This window comes from Acinonyx jubatus, chromosome B2 (genome assembly GCF_027475565.1).
Source record: "Acinonyx jubatus isolate Ajub_Pintada_27869175 chromosome B2, VMU_Ajub_asm_v1.0, whole genome shotgun sequence".
Taxonomy (NCBI): domain Eukaryota; kingdom Metazoa; phylum Chordata; class Mammalia; order Carnivora; family Felidae; genus Acinonyx; species Acinonyx jubatus.
This window is the reverse complement of record NC_069385.1, coordinates 65,279,320-65,306,498: the sequence shown is the minus strand read 5'-3', so window position 1 is coordinate 65,306,498 and position 27,179 is coordinate 65,279,320. Positions and strand designations below refer to the sequence as shown.

The 27,179-nt window shown below is 34.9% G+C and overlaps 1 protein-coding gene across 2 annotated transcripts in view; it reads left to right on the top strand.

The window, feature by feature from the left end:
- Window positions 1-210: 210 nt before the first annotated feature.
- The window catches only part of MANEA (mannosidase endo-alpha), a 63,679-nt gene continuing 36,710 nt past the window's right edge, over window positions 211-27,179 (top strand). The window contains exons 1-2 of one of the 2 annotated variants that reach the window (XM_015078049.3): window positions 211-454; window positions 14,583-15,161. In XM_015078049.3, coding sequence (XP_014933535.1) covers window positions 14,621-15,161 — 541 coding nt within the window. In that variant the 5' untranslated portion in view covers window positions 211-454; window positions 14,583-14,620. Of the gene's footprint in view, window positions 455-489; window positions 675-14,582; window positions 15,162-27,179 lie in introns of those variants that run through there. The other variant, XM_015078050.3, reaches the window with a different exon arrangement.

The window sequence follows — 27,179 nt, the reverse complement described above, 5'->3', positions numbered from 1 at the left end:
ATGCAACTTTGGAAGGCCACATCAAGACCAGCTGCCCTCGATCAGTGGATCAGTGAGACTTTCTCAGAGAAACCTCAGAAACCTGTTTTTAAGAGAGGGGTGGGTCATCTCTTGTTGGAGGGGGAGGTTGGGAGTTCGGCTAGAACCCGCTCCATCCCTTTTCTCCACCCGCAGAGAACGCCCAGAAAAGCTCTCCCCTCATTCGTCCACGCCCCTCAGGCCCTGACGGATAAGAGGAGCCCCTGCGGGGGAAGCCTGCACCCCGCTGGCTCGCGGAGCCCGGCGTCAAAGCCCCGCCCCCTAGGGGTGGCAGGAACGCTCAGCGCGCGTCTTTGGGGAGGCGGGGCTGGATGTGCGCGCTGACGGGAGGCCGCGGGTTCTCTGCACCCGCTCTCCCTCTTCTCTCTACCCTCACGGCTCTGGCTGGATCGTCTGCTGGTGGCCGGATTCCCTGGTGAGTAGCTGGAAGATTCAGGGCCCCGCAGACGCGGCTGCGGCGGGTACGGGACCTACCCCGGGCGCCTGCGCGCTCTTCCGCCAGCCAATGTGCTGGCAGCTTCTGCGGGTGGCCTTTGACCCCGCGCCCCTCCGGCGAGCGAGAGGTGTCGCGTTGCGTGCTTCGGCACCCCCCGGGGCAACTCACTCTGTCACTCTTAGCCCTTCTTTGTGTCTGGGTTAGTTTTATTGCCTTTTATTGCCTGCTGTTTCCCGATCCTGCCGGCCTTGTGTCCGCCACTTCTTCGGAGAGGAACCTCCCGTCGCCCCTGTTTTCTCTTCTCTCCCTCAGCAAGTTGGGAATTCCGGCAGTGACGGAAGCTCTTCTAGGCCCGGTCCTTTTGTATGCAAACCTCAGCTAAGCCTTGAGCCTGCGGGGAGAGTTGGGGGGATCGAGGCCTATTGGGCTCCGGGTGTTGGCGGAAGGTCGCGGCCACGAACCTCCTGGAGCCTTTGGGCCACCGCAGCGGTGGTTTTTCCATTTGTTTGTTAAAACACTTTTGGCTCTGTCTTCGTAGACTGTTATCTTTTGTTAAGTTTCAGGATGCAGCTATGCCGGACTATGTCTTGTTACATTTTCTAAAGGAGCAAATTGAACTTCAGGCGTTTAGGACAGTTTTAGTTGTATTATTTTAAGACCCTCTGGATAAGTGTTAAGGGAAAACCTCGAAGTGTTTAAAGACAAATAAGGGAGAATAATAGGATACGATGTTAAAAAAGACGAATAGGACTGGAATGGGTTTATGTTCAAGTATTTTAGACAGTTTGAGAGAAAAATACAAAATAAAATCTAGGTATTGGTAATATTGCCACATTGCTTACTGGTCACTTTCACGACAATACGTTATTTCCTCCTTCTTGAGCTATATGTAAACTCCTAAAACCGGTGTAGTGCTGTGAATTTTGTGGATTTTCAGGCTCTATCTATGCATAAAACATTACCAGTGATGTTGCTGTTAGTCACGTGGTTAACAGTAAGTGTATGATCAGAAAGTAAACGGTCTTCAGATTAAATTTGAGCTGCAATTTATGAGTAGGTAACAGATAATCTTGTTTTCTAAGACCATACTACTTATTTATTTACTTATTTAAAGTTTATTACAGAGTGAGTGAGCCAGGAAGGTGCAGAGAGAGAGGGGGGGGGAGAATCCCAAGCAGGCTTTGCTATGACAACGGGACTCTGGCTGGAACCTTCAGAAACATGACCTCATGACCTGAGCTGAAACCAAGAGTGGGAGCCTAGCCCACTTAGCCACCCAGGCACCCCTTAGACCGTACTATTTAAATGAAAACTTGGCCACATGTTGGCAGTTTTCATCTGTGTCATAAAAAAATTTTAAACTTAATTTGTCTAGTATGTTGTAGGATGGTGGAATAGAAGGCTAGAGCTTGAATTCTAGAGCCAAATTTGCCCTGTTTCTTGCTAGTTGCTTAACCTCGGACATGTTACTTAGCTCTTCACTAGCCCACACAGACTGAAAAGTTACCAATTGGTTTGTACCTCTACTGTGTCATCTGTAAAATGGCGTTAAAAAAGTTTTACTTCCTAGGTCATCGTGAAGGTTAAAGTGGAGGGGTGAAATTATGCTTAACTGAATTTCTGTTAACCAGCAGGTGTGTTTCATTAAAACTGGGGTAAGGAAGCGTTGGTATAGAAACTGGTTTTGAAAGTTCCAGGTGTGTTTTCTAGTATTATTTTTTATTTACAATGGCTTCTTAGAAAATGAAATTAGAAAACAATACTAAAAAGAAAAAGCACTAGAAGCCTGTAAAATTTAGTAATAGGGTAATTAAAAGGTGTTTCTAACTGGATTGACAGCACTTTTTGAAATAATAGTTGATCTCACATTGTTCTGTGTCTGTTAGGCCTCACTAGACCTCTAAGTCAAAACCTAGAATTTCCAGAAGATGAAAAGCATAAGACACAAAAGTACAAATGATAGAGTATCTAAAAGATATTATTAGGTATAACTTCTGTGTATTATGTAATGTAAACTGTCCTTTAAGCCTTCAATAGCCAATACCTTGAGTAGATTCCTGGTTTGGGGTCCATACATCTTCAGTTGTGATTTTATTATTTTCTCAGGAGACTTGTGAAATTTCTTGCCTTTGTTGAAGCAATATAAGTAGTTCTCCACTCTTTCCTTGATAGATAATTAGACCCTGGGCATCTCAAGGGTCATTGTGGTTTTGCTATCTTGAACTTGGCAATTTATTAAAATGGATTTTTAAAATTATTGGATCTAGGTTTCTTCCTATGTAATATGTTCAATATAGACTATAAAAAAGTCAACTATCTGTATAGTCAGTAGAATCTATTTATACGCATACTGCCCAAATATATATCAATGTCAAAAACAGAAGGGCCTGACATTAAGTTGTTTAAGCTAAACACTTAATGGTCACTGGCTGTGTATAAGATATATGGGGCTCTACTGCAGTGTAAAGAGAAGGATTCCATTTTTGGAACTTAAAAGCAATCTAGTGGATACAATATATGTAAATAGCATAATACAACACATAAATGCCACTTTAAAAAGTAGGTAATGCTGTAACAATAGAATATTTGAGAAAATGAGTACTTTTCACTGTGGAATCATTAGGGAAGGTGTCAAGAAGAGGCAACATTTCAGCGTTGTCTTGAAGGAGGAGTAGCATTTTAAAAGTTAGTCCTGTAGAGAGAGAATGGACCTTTAGAGAGAATTAACTATGTGTTAGTTATTAATTGCTTGCTAGATGCCCGTCTTTAATCATCATCCTCATCACCATCACTCTAAACAGGAAATTATTCTAGAAGTTTTATAATACCAACTTATTTCATGCCTACAAATCTGTGAATGAGGTAATAACATTGTATAGATAAGAAAAGAAGCACAGAAAGATCAGGTCATTTGATGAGTGAAATAGCTGAAAAACAAAAACAAAAAACAAAACAGCTGGGGGATACTTGCTTTCAATCACAGTGATCTGCCTTTTGTTTGAGGTGACTTACTGTTAATTGTGATGTGGAGGTTGGGAAGAACCATCTATAATGATGTAATAAATGAACATTTAAATGAGTGAAATAAGTAATGTAAAAAGAGAGGGACCAACTTAAAATTACATTTACAGGCAAAGGTGGGGAATCAACCAGGCAACTTCCATAAATGGACGTTTTATGTTTTGTGTTCTTCTGTAGATCTGAGAAACGAATCTGAGAAATGAATCTAACAAATGTACAAAAGTTTCAGAGTTGTTCAGAACTGTGTTTTTTTATATTCATTTTGCACTTATTTTTTTTAAAATGTTTATTTTTGAGAGAGAGACAGAGCGTGAGTGGGGGATGGGCAGAGAGAGAGGGACACACAGAACCCCAAGCAGGCTCCAGGCTCTGAGCTGTCAGTACAGAGCTCCACACAGGACTCCAACTCATGAACTGTGGGATCATGACCTGAGCTGAAGTCGGACGCTTAACCGACTGAGCCACCCCAGGTGCCCCAATTTTGCACTTATTCTTAAATCCATTTGGTAAAATATTACCCTCTTCCACTTCTTTTGCAAACATCATCTTGCATAAGACACAGAACTACTTTGTCAGAAAACACACCTAATGTGTTCTTTCTTTAAGAGATTAGGGGTGCTTGGGTGGCTCAGTCGGTTGAGCGTCCGACTTCGGCTCAAGTCATGATCTCGCAGTTTGTGGGTTCAAGCCCTGCATCAGGCTCTGTGCTGACTGCTTGCTCAGAGCCTGGAGCTTGCTTCAGATTCTGTCTCCTTCTCTCTCTGCCCCTCCCCCACTCACACTTTGTCTCACTCTGTTTCTCAAAAATAAATAAAATGTAAAAAAAAAAAAAAATTTAAAAAGAGATTAAATGATTTAGTGAGGGTCCCACAAGAGGATCAACCTAGCTGATTTGGACTTTGGTTTTAGATGGCAAGATCAGTTTTCTGTTACATATCCTGACTCTTCTACCTACTTCACCACCACTTAACTGGTCAGTCTCTGAAAAACCAATGTCTTACTAATTAATGCTGTAGTTATTGCTCCCATTCTCTGTGACTTAGCAATATTCATTACCATTATTTCCTAAAATTTTCTTTCTTAGGAAGTATTAAGTTCTAATTTTAGAAGGTAGAGTAAGAAAATATCACTATTATGTTATCACCCAGAGGTAATCATTATTTATGTTCTCCTTTGTATATCTTTAGTATTGTTGAGATATTATGTTCATAATTGTTTTTTCTACTTCATTGCTTGTCAGATTCCTCACTATCTTTAAGGGAAGGATTTTTTTATTATCAGTTATCTTGATAATTTGTAAATTTCAGTACAACAAATCCCTATATATTTCCCCTGCATTTCGCCAAATGGTAATATCTTAACTGTATTTGCTTTATCATTATATGCATGTACACACTTCTGTATTATGTTGTACATAATTATATACATTACATGTAACATGTATGTGTACATAGGTGTATATATATGTATGTAATGTATGTATGTATGGAGATGTGTGTGTCTAATGTCTGATGTTTCCTCATGATTAGATCCAAATTAAATTTTGACAGGAATACCATAGCAGTGATTGTTTCCTTTTTAGGGCATCCTCTCAGGAAACTTATATCTACCTAGCCAAAATTAACTGATGAAGTTCATTTTGATCACTCGTTTAAGGTGGTGTCTGCTAGGTTTTGCACTGAGTTACTGATGTTCCCTTTGTAGTTAATTAGGTGTCTTTTGGAGAGCTACTTTGCCAATATATGGATATCCTGTTTCTCATCAAACTTTTATTTCCTCATTTAAAATCTGTTGATGATTTTGCCTAATAATAGTTGTTATTATGGTGGTTGCCAAATAGTGGTATTCCATTATTCTATCTAAATTTATTAGTTGCCGGGGTGCCTGGGTGGCTCAGTCAGTTAAGCGTCCAACTTCTGCTCAGGTCATGATCTCACGGTTCATGAGTTGGAGCCCCGCGTGGGGCTCTGTACTGACAGCTCGGAGCTTGGAACCTACTTTGGATTCTGTGTCTCCTTCTCTCTCTGCCCCTTCCCAACTTGTACTCTGTCTCTCTATGTCTCTCAAAAAAAAATAAATGTAAAACAAATTTTTTTAATTTATTAGTTGGCATTCTAATATGAGTCTTCTATAATCCTTTTATTTATTTTTGCATTTTAAACATCAGTATGAAAATAAAAAAAATTAAAAATATCAGCATGGATTCATGAATTCTTATTTTAATACCTATCATTTATTACTTATTCCTTATTTTGGTGCTGAAATTGTCCTGGATTTAGCCAGTGATTGCCCCTCAGTCTGGCTTTTGTGTCCAATGGACATATCCCCAACACTTCTTGAGTACTTTACTTTCTGGTAAGATGATCAAGGCTCATTTTTAATTTTTTTTTTTCAGCGTTTATTTATTTTTGAGACAGAGAGAGACAGAGCATGAACGGGGGAGGGGCAGAGAGAGAGGGAGACACAGAATCGGAAACAGGCTCCAGGCTCTGAGCCATCAGCCCAGAGCCCGACGCGGGGCTTGAACTCACAGACCGCGAGATCGTGACCTGGCTGAAGTTGGACGCTTAACCGACTGCGCCACCCAGGCGCCCCTCAAGGCTCATTTTGTACTTTCTCAGCCACAGTCTGGGAATCCACATTTCTCCAAGGTAACTACTGCTGCTTTTAAGTAGAGAAGGAATATTTAAAAACCAAGAATCTTAGCATCAGATGTGTTCATTGCTGCTGGGGTTTCTTTGGTCCTAGACTGCCAGTGGGCAGAACTAGGAAATAATGTGGTTATGTTAATGTGTATATACACACTTCCCCCATTTACTGATAAAAAACACACATCCATACTAATACTGCTAATTACTGTCTGATAACACAAGTTTCTTTCTAGCCTTCACTTTATACATAACTTTTTTGTCCGTGAAAAACCTGGGCCCCAGGTTCCAGCATATATTGTTTGTTGGCTTACTTGTAGAATATACATTAAGTGTTAAGAATTGCTAACCTGTACCAATGCAAAAACAACTTACTAACTGGAGTTTAACATTTTATATTTGTTAGAGTATGTGAAATATAACATGGCTCAAAAAAGAACTATACAAAAAGGGAAGTCACTTCCATCCTCCAATTCTTCTACCCATTCTCATTCCCCTTTATTCTGTCCTGTTTCTCCTTACCCCCTTACATAATCCACATCATTATCTAATGTTTATTCTGTTTCTTTGCTCACTTGAAAAATGTATATTTCCTTATTTGCATTTTCCATTTTTCACTTAAGAATATATCCAGAAAATCAGTTTATGTCATTTCCAAGATCTCTTCCTCATTCAGCTGAACACTCCAGCATTTTACAGTTACAAATGGTGCTGTATATGGATTTATGTACTGTTCATGTGGTTTTGTATTTTTTGTGTATGTTGTGTATTTTTAAGGTAATTTCCATGAAGTAGGACTGAGTCCAAAGGTAAATGTATATGTAATTTTGTTAGTGCCAAATTCACAAAAAGGCTGTACCAATTTGCATTCACTAGCAGTGTTTGGAAGTGCTTGTTTTCCCACAGTTTTACCAACAGCATATATTTGTGTTTTTGTTTTGCCAGTCTCCTAGATAAGAAATGATTTTTTTTGTGTGTAGTTTTAATTTGCATTTTTTAAATTTTATTTTGAGAGAGCAAGATTGGGAGTGTGTAAGCGCACATGGGGCAGGGGCAGAGAGAGAAAGAGAAAGAATCCCAAGTATGCTCTACACCATCAGCGCAGAGCCTGATGCAGCGCTTGATCTAACAAACATGAGAGCTCATGACTTGAGCGAAAATCAAGAGTCGGATGCTTAACCACTGAGCCACCCAGGTGCCCCTAATTTTCATTTTTAAAAATTTTGAATGAGGTAGAATATCTTGGTATTTTCAGTTTGTCAGTTGTCCTTTGTTGACCGTATGTTCTGATATGCATATTTTAAAAGTTATAGTTAATGAAAAGACAAATTATGACTTCTATTGAATCTGAATTTTGAGTCCCTTCTAAAGCGTTTCATTACGCTCAGGTTATAAGGAAATTCAGGTGGAATTACTTATTTCAATGGCTCTGAGCCCTACATCATGCATTATTCTTTGGGAGATTGTGGGGGAGATAGGAAGGGTTATTCAAAATCCCTCATTTGAAAGTAGAGAAGCTAAACATATAGAAAATAGAAAGTTGAAGGATCTTGGTAAAACCCATGCCTTTAATTTCAGTATCCATATGTGTAAAGGAATAAGGATTAATTAGAAATAGTCCAAATAGTCACAAGGACTTAAGCCCAGTTTTGAAGATTTTGCTCTTACTAGATTCAGATAATCTTCCTCTTCACATTTCATACACAAGGGCTGGCATTCAATAATAAATTAACCCACCTTACAGAAAGACTGTGACTGTCCAGGTACTAAGCAAGAACAAAACAAAAAGACGGGCAATAGAAACAGAATCCCTAAGGTCTAATTCAGGTTATTAGAGGTGGACTTTAATAAATGGGATTAACACATTCAAGGAATTAGAGAAGGACAATTTTAACAGAAAACTGATACCTTTGAAAAGAGTCAAATGGAAATTCTAAGAGTAAAATTATAACTGAAATTAAGAAATGACAGCTGAAGAGAAATAGGAAACTAGAAGATATTTCAGAAGTACAGAGGCATGGAGAGATATGGAGGGAAACTTTAAAAAAATGTTATAAACACATAGGATATAGAATTCTAACATGTGTAATGTATTCCAAAATGAGCAAGAAGGCAATAATGGAGCAAAAGCAATATTTGAAGAGATTGTGGTCAAGAATTTTACAAGGCTAAGGAATGCTATTAACCCCAGATTGAAGAAGCACTTTGGACCAAAAGCAGGATAAGTATTAAGAAAACCATATTCCATGTGTATTATTCCATAGGGAAACTGCTGAAAACCAAAGAAAAAGAGAAAAGTATTAAAAGAAACCAGAGAAAAAAAATACCTTTAAAAATCCTTAAAATCAAAGAGAAAAAAAAAAAAAACAGTGGTTGAGTTTTCAACAGAAACAAAGGCAGAAGATAATAGTTTGTGCTGAAAGAAAATAATTGCCAATATAGAAGTCTATGTATACATGTTAAGTTGAAGGTCACATGTATTTTCAAACAAACTAATATGGAGTTTATGAGCAGCAGAGTAATACCAAAAGCCCTGTTAAAGGGAATTGTTTTTTCACCATGAGGAAAATTAGTTTGAATGGAAGTAGGCGAATGCAAGAGGAACTAAAGAGGAAAGAAAAGGGTAAATGCAATAATGTTGACTGTATAAAATGATATCCTAGGGGTGCCTGGGTGGCTCAGTCAGTTAAGCCCTGGACTCCTGATTTCGACTCTGGTCATGATCTTGAAGTTTGTGAGATTGGGCCCCCCCAGCTGGCTCTGTGCTGACAGCATGGTGCCTGCTTGGGATTCTCTCTCTCCCTCTGTCTCTACCCTTCCCCCCTCTCAAAATAAATATTAAAAAAAAATGATATCTGGTGGGGTTTAAGATATGTGTAAAAAAAATAATCTACACCAAAATAGGAGCTCAAAGTTGGGGCAGGGATAAAGGAACTAAAGTCTTCTAAGTGTGCTTTTATTGTTTGAGAAATAGTAAAGTTCTAATTCATACCAGTTTTTGAGAAGAATGCATGCTTTTTTTTTTTTTAATTTTTTTTTTCAACATTTATTTATTTTTGGGACAGAGAGAGACAGAGCATGAACGGGGGAGGGGCAGAGAGAGAAGGAGACACAGAATCGGAAACAGGCTCCAGGCTCTGAGCCATCAGCCCAGAGCCCGACGCGGGGCTCGAACTCAGGGACCGCGAGATTGTGACCTGGCTGAAGTCGGACGCTTAACCGAGTGCGCCACCCAGGCGCCCCTGGAATGCATGCTCTTAATTGCACCGAGAATGCATAATAGAGAAAAATGAAACCATTAAAAAGATAAGAGAGAGGGGGAAAAAAAAAGGAAGAGAGAAAATGGAGCTTGTAAGAAGGCCAAAAGGAAAAACAAGGGCAAGAATTAGATTTAAATATCCATATTTATAGAACTGTAAATGTAGTGTATACTACAACTATTAGACAAAGACTCTCAGGTTAAAAACAGCAATAATAATGTCTTATTTCAAAAATAACCATTTAAGGTGACAATAAAATGATGAAAATGATCCTCTGTTCCAGTGTCAACCAAATGAAATCTGTTGTAGCTATATTAATATTAGGTTTTGTCTTACACTGTACTCTATCAGAGAAGAAAAGGAACATATCATATAAAATAAGATTTAATATTTCAGGAAAATCTAGCAGCCTCAAATTTGTCTCTACATAATACCATCAATTAAAATTATATAATGTAAACATGTAGATCTAAATATAGGGGATTTTTAATACTGATGATATGAACGATATAAACAAGATAGCATATTTGGTACATAGATCTTGTAACCACTAGCTGCAGAATATGCTTTCCTGATGTATATGGGACACTTAATGAGATTGATCATAGGCTGAGCCTTAAAGCAAGTCTCCACATATTTCAAAGGACTGAAACCATGCAGGCAATGTTTTCAATGGATTCACACTATAAATCAATAACAACAACAACAAAAAACTAGGAAATCTCCCAAATATAATACATCTATAAATAAGTTCTCATGGGAGAAATAATGGAAATTTGAATATATTTTGAACTCAGTGGTCATAAAAGTACAGAATACAGAACTTCTAAGATACTGCTAAAGATGTAATTAGCAGTAGAGTTATGGTATTAACACATTTTAAGGAAAGTACAAAGAGTTGAGGAGTGATGGCAACAGCTTTGGTATAATGTTTAAATTATCCTGAAATCATAAAAGCAGACCAGTAAATAGTAAAACCAAAACAAATAATCTGTAACAAAACTGAAAGACAAGTTATCCCCCATGGACTCACAGTATGAGTGGAAGGGGACAGCTCTCTAGTAACTATAAGACTTGTTTTCTAACTCTGTGCAGGAGGAAACCGAGGAAAGCAGTAGTGCATCTGCTTGAACTGAAGACAGGAACATTTCTAACCATAGATATTAATTGAAAGAGTGACAGCCCACTTTGAGAATAGTAGCTGCAACGGGGGAGGGAGACTTTGAAGCCTAACATCTGAAGGGGCTACAACATATTGGTTTTCAGGACAAAACCCCATATTGAAGAGTAACTTCTGGAAATAGCTTTCAAATTGAGCAGGGTAATAATAGCATACAAGCCAAGGAAATAAAAAATGCCAGATAAATGTGGGAATGGAGAAGAACCCAACTGATCTCAGAAAGACATTCAAAGCCATTGTAAGATTTCCCCAAAACAGCTTAAGTTCTATAGAGCATGAATCTAGAAAAATTATCATGATAAAGCATTCACTTCCAAAAATTGAGAGAAAATTATTTCATGTAATATTTGTCAATAGAAAAAGATCAGTCAGGTTCCATACAAAGTCCTTATAAGCAAAGAAGTGAACATACTTGTAGATACTGAAAGCATGCCAGAGAGACATGTTCATAAAATATATGACAACCATAACCTAATATTTTAATAGAAATAATTAAAATAGCTATATGAGATTTGGATGAATAAGCAAATTATGACTATGAAAAGTGAAAAATGAGCAAATTTTATAAATGAAGATTATAAGACAAACACAATAGATAATGCCCTATGAAATGTAAAGGGTACAAAAACGTAAAAATTGAAGAGATAATACAGTTGTAAAAGTTGAGCAAAATTCAATAAAAGTAATAGAGCTTTCTATAGAAGAAAATCAAAGGAGTGAAACAACAAATATTAAAATTGGAAACCTTTGCTGACAATAAAAACAAGTTGATATTAAAGTTAATTTCTTAATGGGAAGATAAGGGAGTTTGTGTAAAATTGTTTTTGTTTATGAAGTACTGTTGAACCTTGAACACTGGAGGTTAGGGGTGCTGATTCCTATGCAGTTGGAAATCTTCCTGTAACTTTGTACTCTCAAAAACTTAACTACTAATTACCTACTGTTGACTGGAAGCCTTCCTGGTAACACACACAGTTCATTAACATATGTTATTTATATATGTCCTTTATATGATATTTGTATTCTTACAATAATGTAAGCTAGGAAAAAATGGTATTAAGAAAATCACAAGAGAAAATGCATTTTTAGTACTGCACTATATTTATTGAAAAATGCACATATTAATGAACCTGCATAGTTCAAACCCGCATTGTTTAAGGGTCAGCTGGATAAGACATAGATATCTGAAGATAATAAAGGAAGTTGGTGATGTAGCCGTAGGTTTGATGAAAAACAAAAATGAATAAAGTAATTCTGAGGTTAGAAAAGTGAACATACTGGAGTTTAGTGACAGGATTGTTAAGCATCTTGAGTATGAATTCATAGTGAAAGGTCAACATGGTTGTGTGTTTTGTCCAGTATAATTCTGTGGTTCTGGATCAAGGTCAAGGCACACATCATTTATTTGGGGTTTTACCAGTATGTATTAAGAAAGGAGAGAAGTGAGGAATTATAATGTTGGACAATGGACTATAAACTGTCACTAGAGACAAAACATGAAGAAAAGGAAATATAGCAAAAAAGCAGTGGACTCAGTGGATTGGACATCTCAATAAGGTCAAGGAATTGTGAGAATGTGAATACTAAACTAGAGGGGCTCAAGGCACGGAAGGTTATGTTTGGAAATGGGAAAAAATAAAGATTTTGGAGTAATAAATGTTTGACAATGTCAGGATCAAGAGTAGGAGTATGACACCTGAGTTAGTGAAGTGGAGTGAAAGAAAGAACAGATCTTTAGAAGTGAGGCAAAGAGTTGGGGCGGCTAAACTACGGGACTGGATCATCCATATTGGTGGAGTCACTAAAAATAGTAATAGAAGTAGGAAAGGAGTAAGTTGTTAAAATGATCAGTGAATGGGAGATTATTAGATTCAGAAAATGGTGGAGTTTGATGCCTTGAACATTATTTTTTTATAAGGGCTCCATTCTTCTAATCTGAACTCTTATTATGCCAATATTTTGTTTACAAGCCTTTAGTGGCCCCTTGTTTACCAGAAAAGTTTTCTTTCTTTGGTGTAGTATGGTTCCAACATAGCACTATAGCTTTATTTTTCCTTCTTATCTTTTACTGGCTGCAGCCTACAGACGCCTTTGTGTTTCACAATGTGTCTTTCATGCCTGGTATATCTTTGGGCACATCCTTTCTCTGACACTAGGGACATTCTTTTTTTTTTTTTTTTTCCTTCTCTTTTCCACCAGCCTATGCATATTGTACTCCTCCTTCTAAGATTTTACATTTTTTTCATAAAGAGTTTTTTTCAACTCCTTAATTTATATGGTATTTTATTGCTTTATATATGCCTTTCACTTCTCTTTTAGCACTTTTCTTCTTTGAGTTATAGTTTATTTGCATACGTGTCTTCTGCCTTCCTTGGGGACTCCAAGCATCTTGAACATAAGAACTGTGTCTTACTAATCAATCTATTTCATGTGGCGCTTAGCATACTATTTTTTACACAATTTAGTTGCTCAATTAAACTGAGTCTAGAATTTGTTTTGATATTCCAACCAAATGAAACATATTTTTGTTCCTTGAACAACAGTAAGGATTCCCCTGTTTCTCATCTAAAAGTCAACTATTTCTACTTTCATAATGCTTGTTTTAGTTTATGTCTAGTGTTAATTGGTTACATGATCTACGTTAATGAGTCCAGCTCGTTGGTGTGGTCATAGTGTATCCATGTAATAATATTAAAATATTATAACTTGGGGGGGTGTCCCTAAATTAGTCTTAGGAACAATAAAGTGTTAACTTTTTACTTCCAAAAGTTTAAGAAGGAGAATATTTGACATGAAAGCATTTTCATGAAACCAGTGGATTATTATAGCTGTAAAACAAAATCTCCAGACCTATCTACCTAGGCCTTTCCATTTTCATGACTTTTTTATGAGAGGAAGAACTGATGCAAATTAGAACATAGGGATGGAAAAGAGGTAGGATACCACGTAAAGTGTCAGAGAAGGTTTAATAAAGTTTCTCAATATTTTTGTGTAACTTCTGTACATCTAATTATATATGTAATTATACATATTTATAGTATATCTAAGTTTATAGAAGGCATACAGATATATTTGTGTAAGATTAATATGCATATTCTCTATTTGTGTATATGTACATATGGATATTACCATATCTACTTAAGTAAAATTTTGAAATGGGCAAAACAAAATGAATATTGGTTAGATACATGTATGTTTTAGAAAACCTACAAAGAAAGGTGAGGGGATGGTAAATATAAAAGGCAAGTGGTTGTTGTTAAGGAGAAGGGGCAGGGCTGGTGATTGGCAAGGTGCACAAAAGGTGGAGATGAATTTTTAAGCTGGCAGCTTCCGTTTTGAATGTTTATACGTTTCAACCTAGATGTATGTCTTTTATATTAATCTTTAGGTGTGTTATATTTCACAATTAAGCTTTACTTTGAGAAGACTGATTTTAGCCCTAAAAGAAATAGGCTTGCTCATCTTAGTAATTCTTGCATATATGCATAATGGAAGTAACAGTTTATAGAAGGTATTTATGTTTGTGTGAGACAGAATTACTTGCTGATTATGTTTAACTTGTCTGTCTTTTCTATCAGGATTAGTTGTTATGAACTTAATTCTTTGGAATAACAACAGCATGATTTATCATAGAAAGTTGTATTTTATAAATCAATGTCAACTTTTCCCCAAGCCAGAAATTTGTACATAAAGATATTTTATTCATATGTGTGTATATACCTATGTACATATACACACATACCTATACATATATGTATATACATACTTAAGCATAAAAACATAAAATGTAATTGTGATATTTCCAAATAAATACTGCTATTTAATCTAGCCATATATAGACTATTTTGTAGATCTCAGTTTTTGATTATACAACTAATATGATGAACTTTTAAAATCTTTCAATGTAATGAACTTTACAGATTTTTGTTTTCATTTTGAATACATTGGGTAATATTGTCAATACTACTTACTAATTACCACTTTTCAATAAATTACAGCTAAACACTTACCATTTTGGAGTTTAAAGTATGTCATCATGGCAAAATTTCGAAGAAGGACTTGCATCATTTTGTCACTTTTTATTCTGTTTATTTTCTCCCTGATGATGGGTTTAAAAATGCTGAGACCAAATAAAGCTACTTTTGGAGATCCTTTTGGACTTGAACTTCTTCCAGAACTTCATCAACAAACTCACTTAGGGAAAAACCTTGATTCCCAAAACAATGACAAAATCAACAGTGAAACAAATATCAAGAATTTAAAAAGTGTCGAAATCACTCTGAAACCTTCCAAAGCCTCTGAACCTTACCTGGAAGAGCTGCGACCTCTGAATTATTATTTGCATGTCTTTTATTACAGTTGGTATGGAAATCCGCAATTTGATGGTAAATATATACATTGGAACCATCCAATCCTGAAGCATTGGGACCCTAGAATAACCAAGAATTATCCACAAGGGAAACATAATCCCCCCGATGACATTGGCTCCAGCTTTTACCCTGAGTTGGGAATTTACAGCTCTCGGGATCCTTCTGTCATTGAAACTCACATGAAACAAATGTGCTCAGCTTCAATTGGTAATTACTTTATGTGTGTGTGTTTAGGCATGTGATTGTGTGTATGTATAAATAATTTTTTGTAGAATATTTAAGTTACTGATTAGTCTTCACGTTGTTAATTATAATTTTAAACATGGATTCTAAATTAAGCTGTATATAATACATATGTTCTTAAACATCTGATAAACCACCTTTTAACACTACTCTAAACTGTGTTTAATTTCTAACTTTTGGAACATTTCTGGATATAGTTTTGATTCCTAATTTAACATTCTTAATGTTAACATAAGATGGCAATGAATTCTCCCACTTTATGTATATAGCTCAGTGATATTTCTCTAAGGTATACACCTGTTTAAATATTACCCCAACATAAAGTAAAATATTCTATAGCCCAGAAACTTTTGTCATGCTTCCCTTATGCACACCCACATTCCTCCCCAGGAAACTAAATCTAATTTCTATCGCTGTAGAATAATTGTGAATGTTCTACGTATGACTCTATGAAATAGAATCAGCCAGTGCGCACATGTGCGTGTGTGTGTGTGTGAAGTTTTGCCTAGCACATCATTTTGAAATTTACTCATGCTGTTAACTGTATCAGTAGTTGAGTCATTATTGCTGAGTAGTATTCCATTGTATGATTGTGGCAGTTTGTTTCTGCATTCATCTTGATGGACATTTGTACTGTTTCAAATTTTAGACATGTAGTATACAATTTGGTCTTGTTTTTCTGTTTTTTAAAACTAGCCTAACAATCTCTTTTTAACTTTCTGTGTTTATTTCTATTTCATGTAATAGTGATATGGTTAATTATGCTTTCTTTGCTGTTTTTTATGTCTATTCCATCTGTTTTGTTCCTTTTTCCTCTTTTTCTGCCTTCTTTTTATAAAATGTTTATTCCATTTTATTTTTTCTTCTGACTTACTAGATGTCCCTTCATTTTATTTATTGTATGATTGCTTTAAAATTTACAATATACACTTTAACTTGACTGATAAGAAGTCTGTAGTTATTTGTATTGTTTTTTCCCTGCAGCTTTTTCTTCCCTCTAACTTCTGGTACTCCAGTTGCACACATTTACATAGAGTCAGATTATCTCACAAGTAATTCATAAGAAAAAATTAAAATGGGATGCCTGAGAATTCTTCAATTTGTTAATCTACCCTTAAAAAAGACAAAAACAAAAAACAAAACTTCTCTGTTATGTTTCCTGTGTCTTCCCAGTCTCCATAGCACTGGGACCACAAGAACAGATTGAGTGTTTTCACATTTATATAGCTGTACAAAAGGCACAAACTTATTGAGCTGAAACGTATATGGAGATGTGCAAGGCTTTTTCATGAGCAAAACAATGTAGAATTCTGTGAATCTGCATCAACTGTGTGCAAGATGACTTTCTTCTGTAATTGATTTTTTTTCCAACTGGTTTTAAAAAATCTAGCTTTCTGGCCAGCTCCAGTTTCTGTGTTCTAGGATATAAAATATGACATAAAATAGGATTGGTACATTCAGACAGCATTGACTGCTATCTCTGCTTACAATTTACTTTTGTGGAGAGGATCTTGCAAATGACTTTTTAACTATTTTGTGCAAAGAATTTATGTCACACTTGAGGCTTTTTTGTTATTACAATGTTGATTTGTTTATGACTATACTAGTAGTTCTTGACAAAAAATTGATATCCGTGGAAGTTTCAAGGTTTTTTTCATGCAAACTGAACAGAATGCAATGAGTGTTTTTCCCCCCAGATACTTTTCATATAAAGAAATAATATATAAATGACATACTTTGTATGTTATAATTTAATTGTGATTAGGAAGAAAACTTTCAGTTTATATTTAGTTTTATGCCTATCTTAAGTTTATGAAGACCTTTTTTCCCCGTATATTATTTTACTACTACGTAATATGTGTGAACATGAATTGTTTCAAAACAAAAGTCAGTACAATTAATCTTAATTATAAATGTTCACAGTTTCACTATTGATGCAAATCCTTTTTTTCTTTGGTAGGTTTTCTGGGAAAAAAAATCATTTGATAGTAATAAAAGTGACATCATAATCCATCTGTAAATAAATTATTTTCTTATCAGTTAAATTATTTTCTTATCTTGAATTATAGTCTTTGTTATTGAAATATTATTGACATTTAACATGCCGTAAGTTAAAGATACATAGCACATTGATTTGATATACATGTTTTCATACGATTACCATTGAGGCATTAGCAAACCTTTCTATCACATCTCGTAATTATCATTTCTTCTAGTGGTGGAAAAATTAAGATCTAGTCTGTTAGCAAGTTTAATGTCTTTAATACAGTTTTGCTGTCTGTAATCACTGTATGCGTATGAGATCCCCATGTCTTATTCATGTACTAGTTGCAAGCATGTACCCTGAACAACATCTCTTCCATTTGTCCACTCCTGAGCCCCTGGCAGGTACCATTTTACTGTTTCTTCATTTGTTTTGTTTTGTTTACCTTTCACATATAGGAGGTGTCTGGCAGTATTTGTCTTATCTTAACATAATGTCCTCAAGATCCATCCATGTTGCTGCAAATGGCAGGATTTCCCTTTTTCTTGTGGCTGAAGAGTATTGTTTTATTTATATACACACACATATATGTATATATGTATAATTCTGTTTTCTGTATATGAATGTGATATGAATGTAAATAAAATGTGATCTGTCACACTTTATTTATATATTTGTATGTGTGTGTCACCATGTCTTTGTCCGTTCACTTGTTGATGGACACAGTTTGGCTATTGTGTTAATGCTGCAGTATACAGTGTATATCTTTGATAATTTTAAATTCCTTTTGATTTATACACAGAATTGTGATTACTGGATCATATGGTAGTTCTATTCTTAACTTTTTTGGGGGAAACTATGCAGTTCTCCATCGTGGCTGAACCAATTTCATTCCCACCAACAGTGCCAATACTTGTTATCTCTTGTTTTCTTGATAATAGCTATTGTTACAAGTGTGAAATGATATCTCATTGTGGTTTTGACTTGTATTAGTGATGTTGAGCATCTTTTCATGTATCTATTGGCATGTCATCTTTGGAAAAGTACCTCTTCAGTTCCTTTGCCCATTTTCTAATTGGATTCTTTGTGGGTTTTTTGTTTGTTTGTTTGTTTGTTTGTTACTGAGTTCTAGGAATTCTATGTATATTTTGGATATTAACCCATTATCCATTTGTCTTTTATTTACCAATAATTCATTTGCGTTTTCATTTTCTTAATTTCTTCATTTTCTTAATTTCTTAATTCTTCTGCAGTGTAGAAGCTTTTAAGTTTGATGTAGTCCCACTTAAGTTTTGTTTTGTTTTGTTTTGTTTTACATTTGTGCTTTGGATATCCTATCCAAATGTTTAAGTCTGATCCATTTCTAGGTGATTTTTGCGGGTGGTGTAAGTAGGGGTCCAATTTTCTTTGCATGGGTTTATCGAGTTTTCCCAGCATCATTTATTGAAAAGCTATCCTTTCCCTATTGACTGTTCTTAGATCCCTTATCATTTATTAGTTGATAGTATATGTGGGAGTTTAATTCTGGGTACTGTATTTTGTTCTGTTGACCTAAGTACCTGTTTTTAGGCCAGGGTTGTACTATTTAACTAGTATAGCTTTGTAGTATACTTTGAAATCAGTAAGTATGATGGTTCCACTTTTGATTTTCTTTATCATCATTGCTTTGGCTATAAAGGGATCTTTTGTTGTTCCATACAAATTTGAGGATTGATTTTTCTATTGCGAGAAATGCCGGGGCACCTGGGTGTCAGTTAAGGGTCTGACTTCAGCTCAGGTCATAAACTCATGTTTCATGAGTTCCGTCCCTGTTTTGGGCTCTGTGCTGACAGCTCAGAGCATGGAGCCTGCTTTGGATTCTGTGTCTCCCTCTGTCCCTCCTCCTCTACTCGCACTCTGTCTCTTAAAAAATAAAAAAAAAGATTTAAAAACATTTTTTAATTAAAAAATAAAAAACAAATTTAAAAAATGCCATAGGAATTTTGATAGTGATTGTGTTGAATCTATAAATGGCTTTGGTAGCATGGACCTTTTAACAATATTAACTCTTCAAATCCTTGACATGGGATATCCTTCCAATTTTTTTTATGCCATTTAGAAAAGCCTTGTAGTTTTCATAGATCTTTTACTTGATTAAATTTCTTCCTAGGTATTTTATTATTTGTGTTGCTAGTGTGAATGGGATAGTTTTTTTTTTTTTTAATTTTTTCCAGATGCATTATGGTTAGTGTGTGGAAAACAACTAATATCTGTGTTGTGATTTTATATCCTTTAATTTTATTGTATTCATTGATTAGACCCAACCATTTTTTTATTTCAGTATATCATGTCACATCATCTGCAAATAGCAACAATTTTAATTCTTCCTTTCCTATTTGGATGCTTTTTCTTTGTCCTGCCTGACTGTCCTAGGTAAGACTCACAGTATGTTGAATAAGAGTGGTGACAGTGGGCACCTTTGTATTGTTCTTGATCTTACAGAAACAGCTTTCCATTTTTTCCATTGAGTATGCTGTTACCTGTGTGTTTGTTGTATATTACTTTTATTATATTGAGGTATGTTCTTTATGTACTCAATCTATTGAGGAATTTTATCATGAAAGAATGTTGTATTTTGTCAAATGTGTTTTTTTGTTACATCTTTTGAGATGATCATATGATTTTTATTTTTCATTCTATTAATCTGGCGTATCACATTTATTGATTCATATATTGTTGAACCATCCTTGAATCCTAGGGATAAATCCCACATGGTCATGATATAATCCTTTCAATGAATTCTTGAATTTGGTTTGCTAATATTTTGTTTAGAATTGTTGCATCTGTGTCCATCAGGGACATTGGTCTGTATACAGTTTTTTATTCTTGTAGGATCCTTATCTGACTTTGTCATCAGAGTATTGTTTACCTCATTAAATAACTTTTTAAGTGTTTCCTTCTCTCCAACTTTATGGAAGAGTTTGAGAATAATTGGCTTTAATTCTTCTTTAAATGTTTGCAAAAATTTACCCGGGAAACTATCTGGTCTGGATATTTTTGTGTTGGGAGGTTTTTGATTACTGATTCATTCTCCTTACATGTTATCATTCTGTTCAGACTCTATTTCTTCCTGGTTCAGTTTTGGAAGGTTATGGGATTGTAGGAATTTACTCATTTCTTCTGGGTTCTATAATTTGCTGGCATGTACATGTTTATAGTAGTCTCTTATGAGTCTATGTATTTCTGTAGTCAATTGCACTTTCTACTCATCCATTTCTGATTTTATTTATTCGAGTCTTTTCTGTCATAAGTACTCGCTAAAGGGTTGTCAGTTTTGTTTATTTTTCAAAGAAAATAGCTCTTTGTTTTGTTGATTTTTTTTCTATTTTTCTGGTCTTTTCCACTTTGAACTTTATTATTTCCTTCCTTCTACTAACTGCGGTCTTGGTTTGTTCTGTTTATTCTACTTCTTTGAGGTATAAGGTTATGATGTTTATTTGCAATCTTTCTTAGTTCTTAATTTATGCATATGTTGCCATAAATTTCTGTCTCAACTGTTTTTGCAGCATCTCAGTGGTTTTGGTATGTTTTGTTTCTGTTTTCATTTGTTTCAAGATATTCTTTGATTCCCTTTTTGATTTATTCTTTCGCTTATTGGTTGTTCAGGAGTTTGTTTAGATTCTACATATTTCCAAATTTTCTAACTGTTTTGATACAAGTATGGCTATCCCTACTTCTGTTTGGTTTCCACTTGTATAGAATATCTTTTTATCCTTTTACTTGGAGTCTTCTCTGCATCCTTAAAGCTGAAGTGGATCTCTTATTGGCACCGCATAACTGGGTCTTATTTTTCATCCATCTAACTACTTGCATGCCTTTTGATTGGTGAACTCCATTCATTTACATTTAGAGCAATTATTAATATGTAAGGACTTACTAGTGACATCTTGTTAATTGCTTTCTGGCTTTATTTTTCTGTTTCTGCCTACCTTTATAAATTATTTTCCATGGTGGTATGTCAGTTTCCATCTTTTTTTCTCTTTTGTGAATCTGCTCTAGGTTTTTCTCTTGTGGTTACTCTTGGGCTTACATAAAACATCTTACAAACACATACATTTTAGGCTGAGAGTAACTTATCACTGATTGCCTGTAAATTTCTCCATCCTTTTTCTCCTACTTTTTATATTGGTATTACAGTTTATCTACTTTTTGTTGTGTGTTTGTTAATTTATAGTAGCTATAGTTTTCCAGCTTTCTGTTAGCCTTGGTACTATAGTTGAGTATTAATACATCATTCTAATACAGAGTTAGAGTTTTCTACATCTGAGTGTATAATTTTCAGCTTTACCAGCATGTTGTGTGCTTTCATATGTTTTTATGAGGCTGATTAGCCTGTTTTCATTTCAGCTTGAAGAACTCCTTTCAGTATTTCTTGCAAGACAGATCTAGTGATGGTGAGCTCCTTCCGATTTTGTTTGAGAAAACCTTTACTTGTCCATCATATCTAAGGGATAACTGTTGGAGATGTTCTTGGCTGGCCATTTTTATCTTTAAGCTCTTTGAATATGTCATTCCATTCTCCACTGCCATGTAGAGTTTCTGCAGACAAATCCACTAATAGCCTAATGGTGTTTCCATTTTAGGTTACATTTTTTCCCCTGTGTCTTTCCTTGTGGCCCTTGATTTCTTTTAGCAATATTTTGTGTTTCTCATTGTACAAATCTGTCACCTCCTTAGTTAATTCCTAAATATTTTATTCTTTTTGATGCTATTGGAATTATTTTTGCAATATCCTTTTCAGATTTTTCATTGTTAGTATAGAAATGCAACCAATTTTTGTATGTTGACTTTATGTCCTGCTACTTTGCTGAAATTACTTATTCTTTTTTCTTTTTAGTACAACCTTGAAAGTTTTCTATATATAAGATCACTTCATTTGCAAACAGATAATTTTACTTCTTTCCAACTTGGATGTCTTTTCCTTTCCTTTCTTAATTGCTCTGTCTAGATCTTTCAATGCTATGTTAAATAGAAGTGGTATAAGGGCCATCCTGTCTTGATTTTCTAGGAAAATCTTTAAATCTCACTGCTGGCACCGTGGGTTGTGTGGGGGGTGTGTGTGTGTGTGTGTGTGTGTGTAGTTTTTGTTGTGTTGTAGTAGTTTCCTTCTAAGTTTTTGAGTATTTTTATCATGAAGAGTCGAATTTTGTCAGATGCTTTTTCTATATCAACTGAGATCATTTTTCCCCCTTCATCTGTTAATGTGCATACGATTTCCACATATTATATCATCCTCGCATTCCAGGAATAAACTCCACTTAATCATTGTGTGTAATCCTTTTACTATGCTACTGTATTTGTTTGGTAATAACAGATCTTCCTTATCTTAGGACGAGTTTATTTCCTGATAAACCCATAGTAAGTTGAAAATATCACGAGCCGAAAATGCATTTAATACACCTCACGTACCAAACATCGTAGCTTATTCTAGCCTACCTTAAATGTGCTCAGGACACTTAAATTAGCCAACAGTTGGGCAAAATCATCTTATAGGAAGCCTATTTTATACTAAAGTGTTAGAAGTCTATGTAACTAACTGAATACTGTATTGCAAGTGTACATTGTATATTACATATACATTGTAAATGTATTGGTTTTTTACCTTTATGATTGCCTGGCTGACTAGGAGCTGCAGCTCACTACTGCTGCCCATCATCAAAAGAAAGTATGTTACCACGTATTGCTAGCCTGGGAAAATATCAAAATTCAAAGTATGGTTTCTACTGAATGCCTATCACTTTCACACCATCTTAAAGATGAAATATCTTAACTTGAACCATCTTATGTCTGGTACCATCTGTATTTTGTTGAGCATTTTTACATCAGTGTTCATTTGCGATAGTGCTCTAGTTTTTTTGTGTCTTTGTCTGCTTTGGTATTAAGGTAATGCTGACCTTAAAATGAGTTAGAAAGTATTCCCTCTTCCTTAATTTTTTGGAATAGTTTGAGAAGAATTGGTTTAATTCTTTATGTATTTGATAGAATTCACTTACAAAGCCATTGGGTCTAGGGCTTTTCTTTTTTGGGAGGTTTTTGATTACTTATTCATTTTCCTTACTAGTTACAAGTCTATTCTGTTTATTTCTTCATAATATAGTCTTGGTAGCATTTGGGCATCTAGAATTAGTTTTTTTTTTTTTTAATGTTTTTTAACATTTATTTTTGAGAGAGAGACACACAGTGTGAGTGGGAGAGAGAGACAGAGAGAGGGATACACAGAATCTGAAGCAGGGTCTGGATCTGAGCTGTCAGCACCCTGAGGCGGGGCTTGAACTCACAGGCTGCAAGATCATGATCTGATCTGAAGTCAGTCACTTTACTCACTGAGCCACTCCAGGTGCCCCTGGGCTTCTGGAATTTGTACATTTCAACCTGGGTATCCAATATTTTGCCATGTATTTGTTCATAGTACTCTCTGATAATCATTATTTTTGTAGAAATTATTAGTAATGTCCCCACTTTCATTTTTGATTTTAGTAATTTGTATCTTCTTTTTTCTTAGTCCATCTTGCTAAAGGTTTATTAGTTTTGTTCATTTCTTCAAAGGGCCAACCTTTAGTTTCATTGATTTTTCTCTGTTGTTTTTTAATTGCCTATTTTATTTATCTCTGCTCTAATCTTTATTATTTCCTTCTTTCTGCAAGCCTTAGGATTAGTTTTTTTCTTCTTGTTCTAGTTCTTTAAGTTATAAAGTTAAGTTGATGAGATCATTCTTTTCTTTTTTTTAAAGCATTAATAGCTGTCAGTTTACTCCCTTAGCACTATTTTATCCATATGCCATAAATTTTGGTATGTCATGTTTTTGTTTTAGTCATTTCTAAATGTTTAGAAACATTTCCCTCATGATTTCTTCTTTTATCTATTGGTTGTTTAATCATTTAGTCTCTAATAGGTTGACTTATGTTGATTTATTTTCAGATACCGACTGTTATTTTTCATTACTGTAATAAACTCCATTTGTTGTTGGCTTATTATTTTGTTCATATATTACTAAATTCTATTTGCTAATCTTTTAAGAAAGATTTTGTATCCATGTTCAGCTGGTATACTGATCTGTAGTTTTTCTTTTCTTGAGATGTCTTTTGTCTTTTTGTTATTAAAGTAGTGTTGGCCTCATAAAATGATTTAAGGAAACCTCCCTCTTTTTTTTTTTTTTTTTTTCTGGAAGAGATTGAGTAGAGTTGGCATTATTTCCTAGTATGTATTTGATAGAATTTATCAGTAAAACTATCTTGCCTTGGTGGTTTCATTATTTAATTATAAATTCAATTTCATTATTAGGACTATTCAGGTCATCAGTTTTTTTTAGCAGAAAAAAAGCATACATATTTATTTAATATTTTCGATGCTTATATGAAAGTCCTCAGAAGAGAAATGAAGACCTGAAGAAGATGGTAGGCTTAAAAGTTTATGGACCTTTTTACACAAAGAACAATAAGTTGTGGGGATGTGACCAGACAAAGGGGTTTGGGCTCAGGGCAGTAGATTGTGGGACAGTGAACAGGAAATGTAGGAGGGAAGCTATAGAAGTTCAAGGGTTATTTTAGTAGGTTTGTTTTTGCAGGTCCATTGCAGGGTTGACTCCCAGTCTCAGGAGATAAGATACTCTCTTTCTGGTACAGGGACGGCAACTTTCTCATGGGAAATTTTATGATCAGCCTGCTTTTAGGTAGAAAGGGGAAAGTCAGCCCTTCTGCATCTGCAGTTTCTCAAGTACCTTCAGCTCAAAATAGTCAATATGCCAGAGCGGCATATTTTGGGATGGCATGTTCTGATCCCCTTTACTACCTTTTTTCTTTCCTCTTTTTTTTTGAAGCTGTGCTAGCAGAACATGGTTCAGCCAGTTATGTTTGATTACAAATAAGTAAAACAATGGTCAATTCAGGGTTTCAGCAGAATATTTTAAAAGGCAAGCAAATAAAGAAAGCTAGCCTGCTTATTAGCTTTGCCAGGTGTTCCCTCCCCCTCTTTTTTTCTTCCAAGAACATTTTTATTTTTATTGATTGATTTCAGGAATAGAGTTGAGTGATTCAACACTTACATATAATACCCGATGCTCATTTCAACAAGTGCCTTCCTTAATTAAGCCCATCACCCATTTTGCCCATCTCCCCACACATCCCCACTCAGCAACCCTCAGTTCTCTTTATTGAAGAGTCTTAATGGTTTGCCTCCCTCTCTTTTTATCTTATTTTCCTTCACTTCCCCTATGTTCATTTATTTCTTCTTGAGTGAGTTTTGGTCCTTATATTTTGTAAATAACTGGTCAATGTCATCATATTTGTCAGTTTTATGAGCAGAGTTGCTTGTGTTATCCCTTTATTATGATTTTAAAGTGTACGAAGTCTGTATGTTCTGTATATTTTACCTCTTTCATCCATGCTTTTGCTAATATTTTTCTCCTTTTTTTCTTGGTCAATATATCTAATTAATATTTAATATTGATCCTTTCAGTAAATGAACAGTTGGTTTCATTATCTGAAAAAGGTTGTTGTGCTGCTGTTGGATTGTCTTATAAATGTCAGTTAAAGTTCTTGATAGTATTCAAGTCTTCTGTATCCTTGCCAATTATCTACCTGTTCTATCACTTATTGATAAAGCAGTGTTGATGTGTCTTCAAGTATAATTGTAGATTTATTTATTTCCCCTTTCAAGTCTGCCATTTTTTGCTTTCTATATTTTGAAGGTCTTTTGTTAGGTACACAAACATTTAGGACTGTTATATCATTTAGACAGAGTCCTTTATTATTATGAAGTATCTCTCTTTAGTGCTGGTAATGTTCTTTGTTCTGAAATCAACTTTGATGTTAATATAAACAATTCCAGCTCTCTTTGATTAGTGTTTGCCTGGTGAATCTTTTTTCATTATTTTACTTTTAACGTATCTGTTGTGTGTGTGCAAGGAAATCATTCTTTTGTCAGGTCTTGATTTTTTTTTTAATCCAATTTGAAAATTTTGTCCTTAAAATAGTATGCCTTAGACTGTTTGCACTCAGTGTGATTATTTTTATGATTATATTGATTGAAATCTGCTTTATTAGCCACTTCCTATTTACTCAATTTCTTTGTTCTCCTGTTTTTTTTTTTTTTCTGTATTCTTTTGGGTTAGTTGAACATTTTTTATGATTCCATGTACTCCACATTTGCTTAGTGTTACTTCTTATCTCTTTAGTTGTTGACATAAGATTTACCAAATAAACCTTTATATGATCAGGGTACTTGCAAATAATATATACTTCATATGTAGCAGAAGGACCTCTCCACATATTATTCCTGGTTTTTTCCTCCCATATCTTTTGCTATTGTTATCATTCTAGTATATAAAATGGTGTACATTACTGTTCTTTTTCTTGTAGACCAGATATTGGTTGACATCTTCTGTAAAGGACCAGCAATATTTTTGGTTTTGTGGCCCATATTATCTCTTTACAACCACTCAACTATGCCATTATCGTGTAAAAGTTGCCATATGTAGACAAATGTATACAAGACTTACAGAGGGCAAGATTTGGCTCATGGACAATAGCTTGTTGATGACAATTTTAAGCAGTCATTCATCTTATAAAGTAATTAAGGAACCAATATTAATCTTTCAAGTATTGTTTATATCCTTTGTTTTGAATGTCTCCTTTGCTATACAATTGTCAGCAGGAAGAGTTTTGTAGGTTTATGTTTTCTTTTGGAACTTTAAAAATGCTGCTCCATTGTCTTCTATCATGGTTTCTGATGAGAAGTATACTGTAAGTTTTACAAAACTTTTTATATCTTTACGTCCTGTATGTTTCCTTTTTGCACTGATTTTAAAATGTTTTTTCTTTGTTTATGAATTTTAGTAGTTTAAACGTGTGTATCTGTTGGTTTTGGTATTTATTCTGCTTGATATTCTCTGAGCTTCTTGAATTTGTTGTTTTGTGTCTGTCATCAACTTTGCATAATTAGCAATTATTTTGACATATATA